The sequence below is a fragment of the Cetorhinus maximus genome, chromosome 2 (assembly GCF_964194155.1).
Source record: "Cetorhinus maximus chromosome 2, sCetMax3.hap1.1, whole genome shotgun sequence".
Lineage (NCBI taxonomy): Eukaryota > Metazoa > Chordata > Chondrichthyes > Lamniformes > Cetorhinidae > Cetorhinus > Cetorhinus maximus.
In genome coordinates this window covers 183,409,926-183,427,135 of record NC_135880.1, presented here as the reverse complement: position 1 = coordinate 183,427,135, position 17,210 = coordinate 183,409,926, and the positions used below count along the sequence as shown (strand labels likewise).

Genomic DNA, 17,210 nt, shown 5'->3' with positions numbered 1-17,210 from the left:
TATAGATGTCGTTCGTAGCCCTTCTTGTGTTGTGGAGCTATAATCATCTTCCAGGCTATCAGTCCATTACAGCAGACAGGATGTGATTTTTTTAATACTATTAAATCTAGTGCTGTATCCTGATCAGTGTCTGAGCATGATCCTTAAAGTCTATTTGATAATTAATCTCCTTGTCAAGATACAATGGTCCCAAGGTAGAGCAAGCAGTTGTGATATGATCTATACAATGGTTCTGACTCAGAGGATTGCAGCATTTACATCACCTTCAGAACTGCTAGTAAAGGGACTTAGGTCTTAGACTTACAGAGAGGCCAATTATGACTCAAGCTGATCCCAATGAGAATTTGCTACCAAACTGCAAAAGTCAGCTAATATTGCCATGTTCCTTATCTTTAAGCAGATGGTAAGAACTAGAAATACAAATTTCTTGCATTCCACCTCCATCAGAGCTCATTTGTATATTTTCCAGAAGTTTTCCTTCAAGACCTGTCACTCAAGTTTTAGAAATGACGATGGAATAAGTGCATCTACTTTGTTTAAAGCTACAGTGGCTCCGTGTTCTCCCAAATTTATAGCTTGGTGCTAAAACACACATCCCTGAAAAAGATATTTTTCTCACACTCCCAGGTATGTGATGTGAGTGCTTACAGCTCTCACCTATGGTCTTTGCCCCTAAATAGACAGCAGGAGTGTATGTATATATATATATGGACAAATTCATACATGAAAAATGAGCCATACCCAAGGGGGTTTCCTTTTGAAGGTAAAGTTCTACCTTTATATTGAAAAGCCTATCATTGGCCACCATATGAAACCTAAGGATTGGATAAATTTGCATGGCTTTCACAAAGAAAACGGATGGTTAAGTCTAACAAGTCACAAATCACTGTCACCCATTGTATTGAGCAAACATTTTGCTGCACACAATTCTTGTTCAATGGTAAATGGCCTTTCTGTATTTATGAAGTGTGAGTCAAGCTGGTTGTTTAGTCTGGCTACTGGACAAAGGACAACACTGGCTCAGATTGTCTATTCTGGGATTTCTCTAGGAGCTGACACTAGTAGTATTTCTCACCTACTTTCACATAAATAGCTGGTTACTCAGGGGTCAGTTTTCATAAAGTATGCCCCAGATTTAAGGAAAGTGCACTCTTCACTCTGCATTTCATCCTGTTTCTCCACGTTCTCAAAATTCTGATCTAATGGCATCCATCTGTTTCAGGATCAATGTAACTCTTTCCAATTTTATGTTTAATTTCAGCAGTTGCAATACATCAGTGTTGTATAAAAGAAAGTCTTGGCATTTATATGGCACCCGGTTATATATCTCAGATTTATGATCAGGTGAATTAATTACTTTGAAATTCAGTGACTGTTGTTATGTAGACAAACCATAACAACCTCTATTCTCATTTGAAGTTTAACATTCATTCTTGTTTATTCCCTATATTAAAATAAAACAAAATAAACCCCTATAAAATCAAAGCTTGGAAATCTGCATGGACAGTGGCACAGCCATTAACAAGGAAAATAATCTGCTAGCAGTTTGTTCAGCCAGAGTCCATCAAATCACATTCTCCAATTGTTCATCAGCCACACTGGTACCTTCTCACCCTTCAAGCACCTCAATCTTATTCCACTCCTCTTGGCTCTCCATTTAAATTCTCATTTCCTACAGCAACAACCACTCCCCAACACCCCCCAAAACTCCATATCAAGTTTCTAATCAAGGTATTCTCCCTCTAGATAAAAACAAAAAACTGCGGATGCTGGAAATCCAAAACAAAAACAGAAATACCTGGAAAAACTCAGCAGGTCTGGCAGCATCGGCGGAGAAGAGCACAGTTGACGTTTCGAGTCCTCATGACCCTTCAACAGAACTAAGTTCTCCCTCTGTTCTTTCTTCAGGCTCTGCATGTCCTCATCTTCAGTGATTACAACCTCCAGCTCAACTACCCTGCCTTTTCTGGTCTGAATTTACTGCCCAGCTAATAAAACTTTCCATCCACGCAAACTCTGATAGCAACATAAATACCTCCTCAACCTTGCTATCCCCCATGGATCTCAGGTTTAAATCACCAGCAAGGCAATGTCTAACCAATTCCTTGTATCTTTCATTATACACAACCCCCAACTCCTTCCAATCTCTTTTACTTCTACACTAACACTGGAAAAAAACTTCTGAATCTCTTCAATCATGCTTCCACATCCACTATCAAACAAAATTAGCTCCAACCAAAATCACAAGTGGCAGTCCTAAGCACTGATATGATAGCATCTATCCAGGTTATTTTATTGAGGCTATTTTTTTAAAAATAGTGTTTTTGCTGAGACAGGAGGCTGATCTGTTCCCACCCCCTCTTCCATTGCCTCTTTTGAATCAGTTCCAAAAGTATGTGCAAGAATGGCTCAGTTTCTTTCCCATGCGTGGGGAGGTGCTTGGGTGTCATTGAGCATTGTCCTGAGGTGGCACTGCTGAAATTAGTCAGTTCCACTTCTTCTTTATTCATTCATGGGATGGGGGCATCACTGGTATCACCAATCCCTAATTGCCTTTGTGAAGGCGGTGGGGAACCACCTCTTCAAGCACTGCAGTCCATGGGGTGAAGGTTGCAGCAGTTTTGCTAGGCTTGCTAGGCCATTTCAGAGAAGTAGAGTCAAACACATTGCTGTGGGTCTAGAGTCATGTATAAGTTGGACCAGGCAACGATGGCGGAAAGGACGTTCGTGAACCAGATGGGTTTTCACTACAATCCGGTAGTTTCATGGTCACCATTACTGATACTACTTTTTTTATTCCAAATTCATTTATTTAATTCAATTCCCTAGCTGTCATTGTGGGATTTGAACCCATGTCTCTGGTTCATTAGTCCAGGCCTCTGGATTAACAGTCCAGTAACATAACCACTTTGCTACCATAACTTTTCAATCGTTGTTTGGCAGTCCTATGCACAGATCTGTATCCTACCCTCCCTTGCAGACCATACAATGGTCCCAATGTACTGCATCATGAATCTGTTATTCAGCCTACTTTAAATAAATACCATTAGAAAGTGGGGCAGGCTGGATGGACCAGAGCAACTGTCCTGACGGCCTCTGCTTATATGTTCAAAACGTCTACTGCTGTTCTGATAGACGTGAGTTAAGACAACAGCCATGAATTGCAGGCATATAGATGCTGCACTTCTGTAATTGCAACCACCACAATCAACGGCTGAATGCAGTACTGCAGAGAATTGCATGCAAAACCTTGCTTGCTTGATTTTAATTTTTAAGATCATAAAACATACATATCGTAAACATTCCATCTTTAAGGGCATCAAAATTTCATATTTACTTTGGCAAGAAGTTACTGAATATAAGGTGTAATATTTGCTATGTTCTGTGGCATGTCCTACATTGATAATTTAATCATACCTAATTACCATGATAGCTGAAACAAACTCATGTGCCAGTTCACAAGCAACTGTTTCATTTGCAGTGCAAGCTAAGATTATATGTATTGTCAAATTCCACTCGCCATCCTCCTCCAACTGCCTGAACTCACCACTGTGGTTGACAGGGCCCTCGACCGTGTCCGTTCCATTTCCCACAGTTCTGCTCTCACCCGTTCTCCTCCCTCCCAGAACCATGATAGGAATCTCCTTGTCTTCACCTTCCACCCCACCAGCCTCCATATTCAATGGATCATCCTCCCCCAGCTTGATGCCATCACCAAGTACATTTCCATGCTCTGAAGAGACCGTTCCCTCTGTGACATCCAAGTCCACTTCTCTATCATCTCAACACTCTGCCCCTTCCCAAAGCACCTATCCATGCAAGTGCAGGGGATGTAACATCTTCCCTTTAACCTCCTCTCTGTCCTAGGCCCCGAGCACTCCTCCCAGGTGAAACAGCAATTTACTCGAACTTCTTTCAATTTATTCGCTGCTCAAGGAGCACATCCTTTAAATTAGGTATAAGGCACTCCACAGCATTCTGGACTCAACACAAAGTTCAGCAATTTCAGTTCAGAACCACTGTCCCCATTTTTTTCCTTTTTCTCTTAGTTTTTGGATGGCAGCTGTTGCTGCTGTTTCTGCTTTCTCATTTACACCTCCTCTAGACACACCTTTTGTTTCTTTACGTGCCCAATTACCATCTCCTTTTGCCTTGCAGCATCATCCCTTTTGAAATTTAATTTCTCTTGCCTCACTTGCCTCGCACTCAATCAGAGACCTTGCTTTTTGGTCTTTCTTCACCCCTCTCTTTCCATGCATTGCTTAAAAACCGTTACATCTCTTAATACTCCCAGTTCTGACAGAGGGTTTTTATGACAATTGACAATGATTTCATTGTCATCATTAGACTTTTAATTCCAGGTTTTTATTGAATTCAAATTCCACCATCTACTATGGTGGGATTCGAACCCAGGTCCCCAGAGCATTACCCTGGGTCTCAGGATTACTAGTCCAGCAACAATACCACTACCCTCCTGAATTTCATCAGTCATCAAGCAAAGTACTTTCAACTTCAGTGTGCGACATAGTTATGTGACAGCTATACTTTGAAGTAGGGATCAAAGGGTTAGGAAAGACCGGGGTGGTGGAGAGCTGAGATGCTCTTCATCCACAAAAAGTCTCATATGGTCAGCGTCTCAAATAGCCTCTCCTAATCAAACTCCTACTGGCCAGCTTCATGTGCCAATTCCTGTTTAGGACTGTGGGCAGAGATGTGATGGAGAATGTCTGGTGCTTCAAAACCACATAACTCCAGGCCCGTGGGGCTCATCAGCCTTGGTTGGCAGCCTGCCTAGGAGAAGAAAAACTCGAAAAATCGATTTTAAATCTCGATTTATGGGCCAAATAGTAGTCTTCTATCGGCTGACAGGACTGGATGGCAATGTAGAAAGAGCAGGTGAGGCTCTCCACCTTGTTTAGCAGCTCATCAATGAGAAGGACAACTCCAAAATAAAACCTGCATCCTTTCAGTTGCTGCGTTTGTGGCAGACACTGTATGAGCTACCTCGGACGAGATGGAGGGAGCGGCTCTACAAAAACCTCACCCACTTATATATATTCAACGTGCAGGTTGTTCAGCAAATCAATCAACCAACACATCAAACTACCAAACCCGGTGGCGATGGGCAAGTGGTTACAGGGACAGATAGTGGTTGCTACCGGCAGTCTTCAGTCATAACCCTACACACAGGCGACTGCAGAGTATGGTTGGTCTTCACAGATCGCAGCAAATGTGGAGTTCGCATCATCAAAAGGCGACAGAGCAGACCTTTTTAGGTCCAGCACTGCTCTCTTCTATCTGGGGAAGGGGAAGAATAGAAATCCGAAACACAGCCTCCCCCCCTACACCTACCTGGTCACCACTCCTGGCCGGTCACCAATCACTGTGGTCAAAACACAAAGAAAACTCAAAGGACAACTAACTACTGGATCACACCTGGCTCATGGAATATTAGAACAATTCTAGGCAATAACACAAGACCAGAGGATAACAGGCCTCATAGCCAGAACAATGGGCAGGTACAATATTGACGTAGCCGCTCTAAGTGAAAAAAGGTTTGCAGGGGAGTCTCAGCTTGAGGAAGTAAAACTCAAGAAAGGTTCCATGATCAGAACAAGGGCTTCCACATGGCGTTCATTGATCTGGCCAAGTCCTTCGATACACGTTCTTTGTCAAAGACAGTGTGGAGAGGCGGGAGTCATGTGACATGGGCCTCTGGCTGTGCAATCAGTAATATTGCCTTGTTGAGCTGCAAAGTCTCGGTCTGCTTTTTTACCATTTGACTAACAGCATCACAGACAAAGAGCTCTGACTCAGGTTGGACACCTGGCTCCATCTACACTGCTTCTGCTGGAACTTCTGTACCACTGCTTACAAGATTGATTCATCTTTGCATGCCTATCTCATCATGTGAAGTCAACCCCACCGAAAAAGTGAATAATCCAGTAATGGTTTTCAGCTCACCGACCTCCGTGAAGGAATACCCCATTGGACTTTGATTCTGGACTCTGGAACCCATGTGAAGCAATATTTCTTCTCTCTGTGCTCTCTGCGCTGTAAATTGTTCTTTTCTCTATCCCTCTTTTACTGTACGAGGCAAAGGAGGTAACGTTGCAACTCTCCTGAGTTTTGATTGTGTGCAAATAAACTAACCTTTTGAGCTCATCCTGTCTTGAGTTTGCTGTGGGATTATTATTAGAAAATTGGATCACACCAAAACCAAGGGGTTGGGAAATACACCGCCACATATAAAGGGGGAAGCAAATCAAAACATCTTTCTCTTTAAGGAGGGGTGGTGAGAAGAGGAATTGGTGCTGTTCAAATTAACCTCCCTCCTGTCCGTAACAATATGAACATCTGGGGACCAGACAGTGTTGATGACTGACATGTCAAACAGCCGAAACATTGAGACTTCATAATTTTCCAGTGACTGAACAGGATCCAGTTTTAGTGCAGGCTGTATCAGTATTTCAAATTACATTATATATTGCACAATATATTGCATGATTAAAAGGTAATATTGATTTCGAAAAACACAGTAAATTAGTAGACAGTACTATGCTCCATTAGAGTAAAACCATACAACTTGCTGGGCCAGTAACATTACGATATGTAACTCCAATTTGCTATTTCCATACTGTTGTAACTATTTAATCCATAACTGGCTTTAAACATACCTGAATTGTCTGTTTGTTGATTTGAAGTTTCTGGTTAACCAAAGTCAATTGGGCTGTTAATTTCTGATTGTTCTGCTTCAGTTCATTGACAGCGTTTAAGGCTACTTTTTTTCCATTCTGAGTAACAGCAATTTGTTGTTGCAGTGATATTAGACGCTGCTGTAAGGCAATGATGGAAAGACTTTGCTTTGGAAGGGCAAGCGTTCTGGTCTTCTGTTTCCTCACTATAGTTTAAAACACAGAGAACAGCGACTGCTGTTAACATGAAACATTTTCCCCCCTGTTTTTGCAAGGGTTGACATTTCTTAATTGAAAATTGCTAGACAGAGTGCCAATTACTATGCAACATAACTGTACAAAATGCAATTAGTTAATAGCAGAACCAAGCAGGATCTAAAATAAAAAACAGAAAATGCTGGAAAGACTCTGCAGGTTTGGCAGCATCTGTGGAAAGAGAAGCAGAGTTAACGTTTTGAGTCCAGATGACTTCTCCAGAGCTGAAGAAGCAGAGCTTCAAGCAAAATCTCACATAGGCTAAAGACATAAAAATTTGAAAATGAAATAATCACTAGCAGTTGTTAATACATTTAGATAAAACATTTTGTTTATTCCAATAAAGAAATGTTAAACAGCTTGACAGAAAAAGAATTACTACCACAAAACATTAATTATGACCAACATAAAAGCCAATGGGCCAACAACAAAGCCAGAATTTTTCGCTTGGTGTGTGGGCACATGCCTGACAAGCTCGAGCGTAAAATAGTGCACGAGGGTGAGAGTTTCGACGTCACAGTGCACTCACGCGTTGTTTCGCTCGGCGAGCACAAGCAGGAGTTGCCCATGTGGTTTTGCACTCGTATGGGCAGGCAGGCAATTTCTAAACCTCATCCAAGAGCAGGGTAAAAAGGGTCAGCAGCAGTGCCAGTGTGAGTAGTGAGGAGTTTTGGAGATCGTTTGCTGCTGGTTGCTTATTGGTACTTGGCAGCTTCATCTCTGTTCAGGGCTTCATTCTTAGCATTTCCAGGCTTCATTTCAGAGCTATTGATGTCTCCAAGGCCCCTGGAGGATTCAGACCGTGTGGGTCCTTCCAGATATCAGACAACCTTCTGTTACCCTGGTATGGGGATTGTAGTCTCTGCTGGTGGCACTTCTTCTGAGGAGGAAGAGAGGGGCAGAAGGGAGAGGAGGCCAGGTGCCCCAATGCAGCTTCCAGAGGAGGGACCTGTGGGAGGAGAGGCGCAGGCACAAGGGGCGCAGGGCCAGTAGGAAGTCCAAGGCAGAAGGGGCCGCAGAAGATGCCACTATCCTGCTGCCAGGGTTTACAGGCGGCGATGCAGCTACCTCAATATGTCTGAGGTGCAATGCTGAAGGAGGCTCTGCCTCTCCAGGGAGACCGTGACCTCCATTTGTCAGAGGATTGGGCCTGATATCAGCTCTGACTGTGTGGGTGGACACACCATACCAGTGGCCCTGAAGGTCACAGTGACCTCAACTTCTATACCTCTGGCTCTTTCCAGGGGTCAGTGGGGATCTGTGTGGAGTCTCCCAATCAGCTGTCCACAGTTGTGTCAAGCTGGTAACAGATGTTCTCGTCAGGCAGGTACTGACCTTTATTCACTTCTGTATGGGTGAGGTCAGCCAGGCTGACCGAGCCAGAGGCTCTGTAGCGATTGCTGGGTTCCCCCGTGTCAAGGGTGCAATCGATTGCACACATGTGGCCATCAAGGTACCAGAGGGTGAGCCCGGTGCCTTCGTCAACAGGAAGTGATTCCACTCCATGAACGTGCAGATAGTGTGTGATCACAGGATGCAGATTCTGCACGTCTGTGCAAGGAAGCCTGGCAGCACCCATGACGCTTACATCCTGAGACACTCCCAGGTGCCAGGGCTCTTCAGTGCTCCATCCTGACTGGATGGATGGCTGCTGAGTGACAAGGGCTATCCGCTGAAGAGGTGGCTCTTGACGCCTCTCCACCACCCAAGAACAGAGGCAGAGCAGCATTACAATAGGAGCCATGCCTCCACAAGGGCAGTGATAGAGAGGACCATAGGTCTTCTCAAGATGCGCTTCCAATGCCTGGACCGTTCAGGGGGAGAACTACAATACCCCCCAGAGCGGGTGTCACTGATAGTGGTTGCATGCTGCGCTCTCCACAATCTGGCACTGGCAAGGGGGGACCCACTGGAGGAAGAGGATCTTGACGCAGCAGCACAGTCACAGATGATGAATCCAGTGGTGAGTCAGAAGAGGAGCACGGTGAGGAGAATGCTGAGGGTGTGGAGACAGACCTCGGTAACCTCCAGGGAGGCAGGGACACCAGGGACACCTTGATCCAACGCTCCTTCAGCTAAGCTGCCAAAGATCTGCTTCCACCTCATGCCAGGGCTGCCGCCTCCATCCCGGATTCTGAAATGACCCTTTCATTTACACCCAAAGTCCACTCAGTGCCTGTGCAATAAAGTCTCCAGCCACCAACATCCAGCATTACATACTGGCGTAACCTGCACTAGAAATAAAAAAGGTGAAGCGTACTCAGGCCATCAGTACCAAAGCAAATTTAATGTTATTGTCGCATTGAAAGCATAACGACATTACCATTACTGGTGTTGATGACCACACCAGCAGATATATAAACCAAACATAAATGAACAAAAAATTACCCATGAACAGTTCCTCTTGTGCTCATGGTACCTTTAACTTATGCTTCCGAGTGCTACATCTTGGTGCACCATCCCCCGCAGCCCCCTCCCCCACACCCACTCACTGGCACCGTCAGTTGCAATGGTCACCTGCAGAGGGACGGAGGAGCAGCTGTGGCTGTCACCCAGAGTGCCCTGCGAGGAGCCCGTAGAGACGACAAGCAGCTCGTGCGCCAACTCTGGACCTCCCTGCTCACCACTGATGGACAGGCACCTAGCTGAGATATTGGGTGCCTCATCCATCTCTCACACTGGCACTGACCACCTGAGGTCATTGCCTGTGTGAGGGCTGCAGGTCTGAGTTCAACCCCAGGAACCCCTGATTCTGTCCCTGGAGCTGCCTCTCCATGAGAGTTGCCACACTCTCAATGGAGGAGGCAGTGCGCTCGGCCATGAGCGTCAACGCAGTTCTCATGATCCATGGACTCCTTCACAGTGGAGACCATGGCACACAGACCCTCATGGATATCCAGCAGATTCTCCCGCACATGTCGCTGGAGATCCAGTATCTGCTGCCTAACGGGTGACTCCAGAGTCTCATCATCTGTCTTCAACTGAACATCATCCTGGTCCTCCGGCTGCCGGTGCCCTGGGCACTCTCTGCCTCCGCCTGCACCTCAAGCGAAAGTGAAGTGCCCTCACCAATGTGCACCGACATTCTAGCTACCATTCTAATGCCCACGAGGATGCTGGTATCTGCGCTGGTGCCTGCTTCAGAGGGTGGGTGTGACGCAGGTGCAAAAGAAGCCTGGTGGTCCTCCTGCGTCAGGGGTGGCCCTTCGGGGTCCAGGGAGCGTGTGCATGCTGGCGAACAAGGCCATGTCAGTAGTATCAGTCATCACACTGTCACTGTGCATGCCAGGCACCCTGGTGAGACAATGGAGATCTGCATCACGGTGCCATCATCTTTCAACGATCAATGGGAACTCCAGGTTTGAGGCTCGCATCAATGAAGAGGCTACACTAGAACGGTTGCACAACCCAAAACTCTCACCTCTGTGCACTGCGCTCTTACCTTCGCCTGACACCCCAGCCTCTCCACGCCTGGTTGCATGGGGACCTTGCCTGCTCTCCAGCTCAAGGGTGTCCTGCTCGAACCTGGTGAACAGCAGCAGGTTGGGTGGAGCCTCCGCCTGTCCGTGACCTCTCCAATTGGTTATGGCTCATCTTCTCTTGAAAGAACAGAGCAACATTGATTCATCCACTCTCTATCTGCAGCACCATTGCAACCTGGCCAAACCCAGCTGAGGAACACATTGCAGAGCACATCTGAGTCTTCCCTCGAGCCGCAAGGCACTCAGTCCAAGAAGACAGGGTGCATCCCCTTGTCCAACTCCAGTGTCACTGACAGTTGGCACTGACTCTTGTGTCCATGAGGTCCACAGGGGGGAAACAGCCACACCTTAACACTTCACCATACTGACCCATGCCAACACGGTACTCACCCTTCCTGAGCACAGCAGGTCATTGAACCTCTTCCGGCCCTGCACCCAGGTACACCACACCACGTCATGGCTGCTCACCTGGGCTGCCACCTCCTTCCATGCCCTCATTGTGAGGTGCTGTGGCCTCCTCCTTCCATCTCTGGAGAGGCAGCCACCTCCTCCAGGAGGGCCGCGAGGCATTCATCTGAAAATCAGGTGGGGGGAGGGGTGGCAAATGTCCACCCGACCTGCCCTCCCGCCTGGCATCTCCAGCCGCGCTCAACTCCATTGCTTTGCTAATGCGGAAGAGACGTTCTTCTGTGGCAACCTTCCAGAGGCTGCCTGGGCCGTTTTTAAAACAGCTGCCGGGTTGCAATGGACCTGGCGGCCAACAGGCACCCGCCCCAGCCCACCCCTTCCCAACCAGCGAGGAGCAGCATTTAACGCTGGGCGGGCCTTAATCGATCCACCAGCGTGGAATCACAAGTGGGGACCGATCACGGACGGTGGGCCGTTTTCCAGCCACACCGGCCTCAAAATTCTGCCCTAGGGCTCAGAACCTCAAACTATCTCCATCTATTGTTAAAGTTACGATGAGAGATTATTTTTCTCTAGCAATGACTCATCATTCTTCACAGCTAAAAAACAATTTCACGAAACAAATACACAGTGCAACAAAATGAAAGCAGAGGGAACTTTGAAAGCTGAACGTAAATAACTTGGAGATTATTTAAACATTAATTAACTGCCCCATCCAAAAAAAAAATTTGCTCCAACTTGCATTTGGAACGCATTTTTGATGTACAAGAAAGGTCCCAAAGTGGATCACAGAAGCATAATCAAAAAATGGACCACTGGCCAAAGGAGGAAAGAATATAAGGGATGGAGTAAAGCTAGGTCAAAGAGGTGAGTTTTGAAGGAAAGGATGTGAAGAAGGGTTTGGGGAGGGGGTGGGGGGGTGAATATTCCGGAGAAGCACCTATTTGGCTGAAGGTACACCTTGGACGAATGGTGGGCAGGCAGGGGGTAATGGGAATGCTACAAAAGAGGCTGAAGTCAGAGGGCCAGAGGCATGGCAGGGTTGCAATTGTAGGTTCCAGAAAGTTGCAGAGATAGAGAGAGGTGATGCTGTGGATGGATTTCAATGCAATAATGAGAATTTTAAAAGTGAGATGTTAAGGAATTGGGAACCAATGTAGAACTGAGAATAGCTGTGATGGATAAGCATTACTTATTGCAAATAGGATACAGGCGGCAGAGCTTCTGATAAGCTGAAATTTATGGAGGATAGGAAAATGGCTAGGAGGGTCTTGATGTGAAAGGGCTCCATAGGTGCAAATAAGCTGTGTATGACGGAGAGAATTAAGATGTGGGAAGCTCAGATTAGAGTAAAACAGAGCACCACAGATGCGAGCAGCCCAGTTCAGCCTGAGATACTGGCCAGGGAGGGAGATGGAACTGGTGGTGAGGGTAGATTTTCTGTTGGACACAAAAGAAAATGACTTGAGTCTTTCCAGTGTAAAGCTGGAAACTTTTATGATTTATCTAATACTGGAGAAGAAATGGTACAGCACAGAGGCAATGGGGACCTCAAAGCTAGTGGTGGAAAGATGGCGCTGGGTGCCGAGGTCAACCCCAGGGCCTGGGATGCTGTTGCAAAGGAGCAGAATATAGATGAGGAAGGGGGGAAACCCAAGGAGGCACCTTTTGGGAACCTTCAAGGTGACGTACAGGGATGGAAGGAGAAGCCATTAGCAAAGAAACCCTAGCTATGACACTAAGCTAATTCCACTGAGCTGGACAACAGAGGAGGTGCTTTAAAGATGATTATATGATGTGAGCTGTGGGTTCCAAAGGTTGATCAAAATAGGTAGGACTTCTTATGTCCTGGGCCACTTCGGTTACCGTGAAGGTCTGTTAGGAATCCTAGAAATACTCAGCAGACAGGGCTCTGCCAAACAAATCCTCAATGGCAGAACATGAGGAGTAAGAGGCGCCATCAGGAATATCTCAACGGCTGTTCCAGTGACCAAGGCGCAGCAGAATGAAACCTCCAATTGTCTTGGTTTCCTTTCCATTGGAACAAGATTTTGTTCTGGCAAGACACATGTGGAAGCTGGTGTGCAACGGTTTCTCCATGATCACAGATGTCACACACCGGCATCTTTCTTTTCAAGCACATCTCCCAAGCCCTTCAGTGATCAGCAAATGGCGATGGGAGCAGGATCATGTTCTCTGGAAGCTTCTAGTCATGATCTGGCACGGAGGTGGCAGTTACAGGCAGGTCACATAGCACTCAGACAAGATATGGGTGCCTTTCAGCAGCTGTAACTATGACTGAGAAGCCCTCTTTAGGATTCACTCTGCTCACCACTTATTGGGGAGGGGGATGGAAAAGATGCCCTAAACATAGCCTGCCTCACCTCTCCTGACTGGGCAGCTGCGTCCAGAGGGATCACCTTCTGCGGTAGAAACTAAAGTAGTAGAGTTTGAGACCTGGATCCTCACAGACACACCCGCGAGAGAATGCCCAGTGTCGCACTGCGTTTGTCACCTGAGAATTCCAGTGATATGACATCAACATCACCGCTCTGACTGAGACCCAGCGAGCTGGAGAGATGCAGCTCAAGGAACTCCGAGCCGGCTAGACCTTCTTCTGGAAAGGGAAATCAGAAGAAGAATGCAGAGTCCATAGAGTTGGATTTGTCATAAAGAAGGAACTTATGAACCAGCTTCATCAGTTCCCTCCTGGAAAAAATGAGCGCCTCATGAGTCTTCGTCTCAAACTGGCAAGGAACCAATTTGCCACTGTGGTCATGTGCCAATGCCTCAACTCTGGACGCCACGTCGAAACCAAGGAAGATTTCCATGCCAAACCTGACCAAGCTCACTGTGGAACCTCAAAGCAGGACAAGTTTATTCTTCTCAGAGACTTCAACCTCAGAATTGGAAGAGATTCAATCTCTGGAATGGAACTATTGGCAGGGAAGGAATTGGAAATGTCAACTCCAATGCCATCCTTACCAAATGCACAGAACATGGGCTTATCACCAATACCCTGTTCTGCCAGAAGAACAAGTACAAAGTGTCATGGCAACGCCCATGGTCCAAGCACTGGCACCTGATCAACTACATCATCATCTGTGCCTGGAATTGCAAAGATGTCTGCACCAGCACAGCAATGAGAGGGGCTGATGGCTGCTGGGCCGATCACTGACTTATTTGTGCAATTATTTCTATCAACTTAGCCCCCAAACAACAGGTGCAACAGGAGATGTCCACGAAAAATCAATATTGAAGCTCTAAAAAAGGACCAATTCCAACAATGCCGTGGGGAAAAACTTTCAAACTTCGATCAAGAAGAAGAGTGCCCATGGTGCTTGGGATGTCCTTAAGTCAATATCATCAATATCTGTAAAAAGACACCTGGATTTTCTGACAGGAAACATCAGGATTGGTTTGATGAAAATGATCAGGATATCAACGAACTGATCAATTGCCAGCGCAAGACTTTGTGTCTGGCAAAATGACCCAAACTCAAAGCAAAAGAAACTGGCTTACCAACAAGTAAAGGCCAAGGTACAAAGGTGTATCCACAACATGCAGAACATATGATAGGCAGACAAGGCAAAGGAAATTCAACATCTTACTGACATGAATAATATCCGTGGCTTCTTCACTGCTACAAAGACCTGTTAAGGCCCAAGTACTCAAGAACCAAGCTCCTCTGAGGTCTGAGGATGGGAGGAGGTGGTGAGTTCTGATTAAGGAAATGGAAGCTGTCAACACCTGCTGGAGGGAGCATTTTGAAGACTTTTTCAATCAAGAACCAATTGTTGACTCGAGTGTTTTCAACTCCACCCTACAACATCCAGAGGTGAGCTCGGAACACCAACAACACCTGTGGAGGCGATGAAAGCCATCACACAATTGAAGAATAACAAAGCAGCAGGAGGTGATGGAAGTAACCTTGCTTGAGATTTATCAATTTTGGATTTATGGGCAGAATTATAAGTCCCACGGGCGGGCGGGCGCCTGACCCGATCAGGTGTAAAATTGTGTGAGAATACGTTGGGCGAGCGTCCCAACATCATTGCGCACTCACGCAATATTTTGCTCGGTGGGCACGCGCAAAAGTCGGAAGCGAGCTCACTGACAATTAAGCGGGCAATTAGGCCCATTAACGGCGCAATTGTCTCTGATTTTTCGTGCACCGTCCAACCTTACGGTTGGCAAACAGGCGAATCAGCCAGGCAGCCTTTACATTTTTCATTAATCCTCATCTAAGGGCCGGATGAAATTTCCGTTATGAAATAAAATTAAAATAATTATCTGTGGACAGCACTTTTATCAGCTACATTTCAAGATTCTTGCTTGTGAAGCACGGGCATGTTTTGTACACCTTTCAAAGCCTTTATTTGATCATTTTCAGGTCTGCAGCTCCTTGAGGCAGTTGTCTGCCTTCAGGGAGTTTTCTTGCAGCGCTCACCCACGCCCACAGAAACATCTTGGCACGCCTCCACCCCTGCAGCGCTGAGCTTTTCAGCGCGAGTTACTGAAACCACGGTCATGGGCCCATTTCCTGACCACACCGATAGCGAGTGCCCACCAAAGGTAAAATTCAGGCCTATGTCTTTGCCATAAATTATTGCCTAACGCGTTGTCTGAATTTCACGTAATCACAAAATAATCCTGATTATCTATGATTCAAAGAATTAGACAACAGAGGTGGTGGTCAATTGGCCTGTGCTCACTCTCAGAAACAGCTCTCTGTTCAATCCCATTCTCCCCCTTTTTTTCATGTTTCAAATATCTATTCAGTTACTTTTTAAAAGCTTTTATTTTGATTTTTCTTTCACCTACGAAATAAGTTGATTTTCTTCAATTCTAAATATTAAATTAAAGTTAAACCCGTCATTTCCCAGTCGTTCTACCTTTCAAAAGCTAACTTTAGCAGAGATTGATCTTTTGTTTCTGCATAACGCTAAAGGGTAAAGAAGAGGATGGATCTCCCAGAATATCTTTACAAAGTACAACATCACTGAATGCTCTATTCCATAGAGATGCAAAAGCAATATTGCTGCTGTTTGTATCCTCATAGAGGTTGTCTCTAATACATCATTGAAACTCTTTCGAGTTATCAACAGTCACAGATTGCAACCCTTTCGAGTACAATCACAGTTCTTGGTTTCCAGGAGTGGGACATGAACCCACAACCCTCTGATTCAAAGGCGAGGGTGCTATGAACTGAGCCACAGCTGACACCTCAATACATCATTGAACAGGCACTCAAAGAATAATAGAGCAAAGTCCTGTTCTTGATGTTGACATTGTAAGCTAATCTCTTCTACCTCTAAATGGAATTTACAATGATGACAGTGGACTGCTGGCAGCCACAAAGTTGTGGCTTCCTATTTGCATAATTAACAATTAGCAAAACACTACATTTGGAAACCTCACGGTCAAGAATTTTCCTCGTTTAACTGACCATTAAGGCAATTATTAAGTTCAGTTAATATTGTAAAACTAGCTATTATGGCAAAAAGTATTTGTGTGATTGTTGTAATTCACAAGTAGTGAAACTTTCATACTTTATTGTGGGTGCTGCTCAAGTTTTCTCTTTTGAGTGCAATATTTAAAATTCTCTCAGCCTCCTTTATAGTCCCTGCATTTGAGAGCTTTACATTCTCTTTCTTACGCATTCTTTATATCTTTCTGTTACCAAAACTGAATATGCTATTCTAAATAGGGCCTGAGCAACGTAAAGCCAAGGCATAGCTTAAAATAACTTAGGCTGGAATTTTCCAGCCCCATTGGCGTTGGGCAGCATGGTGGGTGGGGGAGGTCAATATGGCGAGAAGGCCAAATATCGGTTTTGCGCCATTGTGAAACCAGTTTGTGACTGTCTGCTCCACCCGTCAATGGCAGGCCGCACTTCCCACCGCCGCACATCAGGAACATCATTTTAACACATTTGCATCTGATTATAAGCCCTGTTCGCTGGAATCATCCCCTTACGTCAAAATGACCACCCATGCCGGCGTGACTTCAGAATGGGGCGCTTCATGACTGCCTTTAAAAGGCGTGCACCTGGCAACCTGAACTTTGAAGGGAATCCAGAGGTGAGTTCACACAAAGCCTTGCGCAGCGCTCACAAGCATCGCCCTTAGGACATCAAGGGAGCGGCACCGCGCATTCAGGGAGTCACAGGCAAGTCGTTATTTTCCTGGCTGGCTTTCAGTGTAGTGCCAGGGCAAGGGCTCCAGTACAGATCAGACCAGGAGGACAAGGCAGCACAGACAGAAGAAAATATTAAAGCACATGCTGGGGAGGGGGGGTGAGGAAAGCGGCCGTGCACTTGGAAAGCTTGTCAAAAGTGAGCATTCTTCCACAGCTGAGGCCATTCAGC

The 17,210-nt window shown here is 45.9% G+C and overlaps 1 protein-coding gene across 1 annotated transcript in view; it reads right to left on the bottom strand.

The window, feature by feature from the left end:
- Positions 1–17,210, bottom strand: part of cntln (centlein, centrosomal protein) — a 395,750-nt gene that overhangs the window by 133,665 nt on the left and 244,875 nt on the right. Inside the window, exon 19 of the mRNA XM_078530355.1 lies at positions 6,678–6,901. Within this exon, the coding sequence (XP_078386481.1) occupies positions 6,678–6,901 (224 nt within the window). The remainder of the gene's footprint in view (positions 1–6,677; positions 6,902–17,210) is intronic.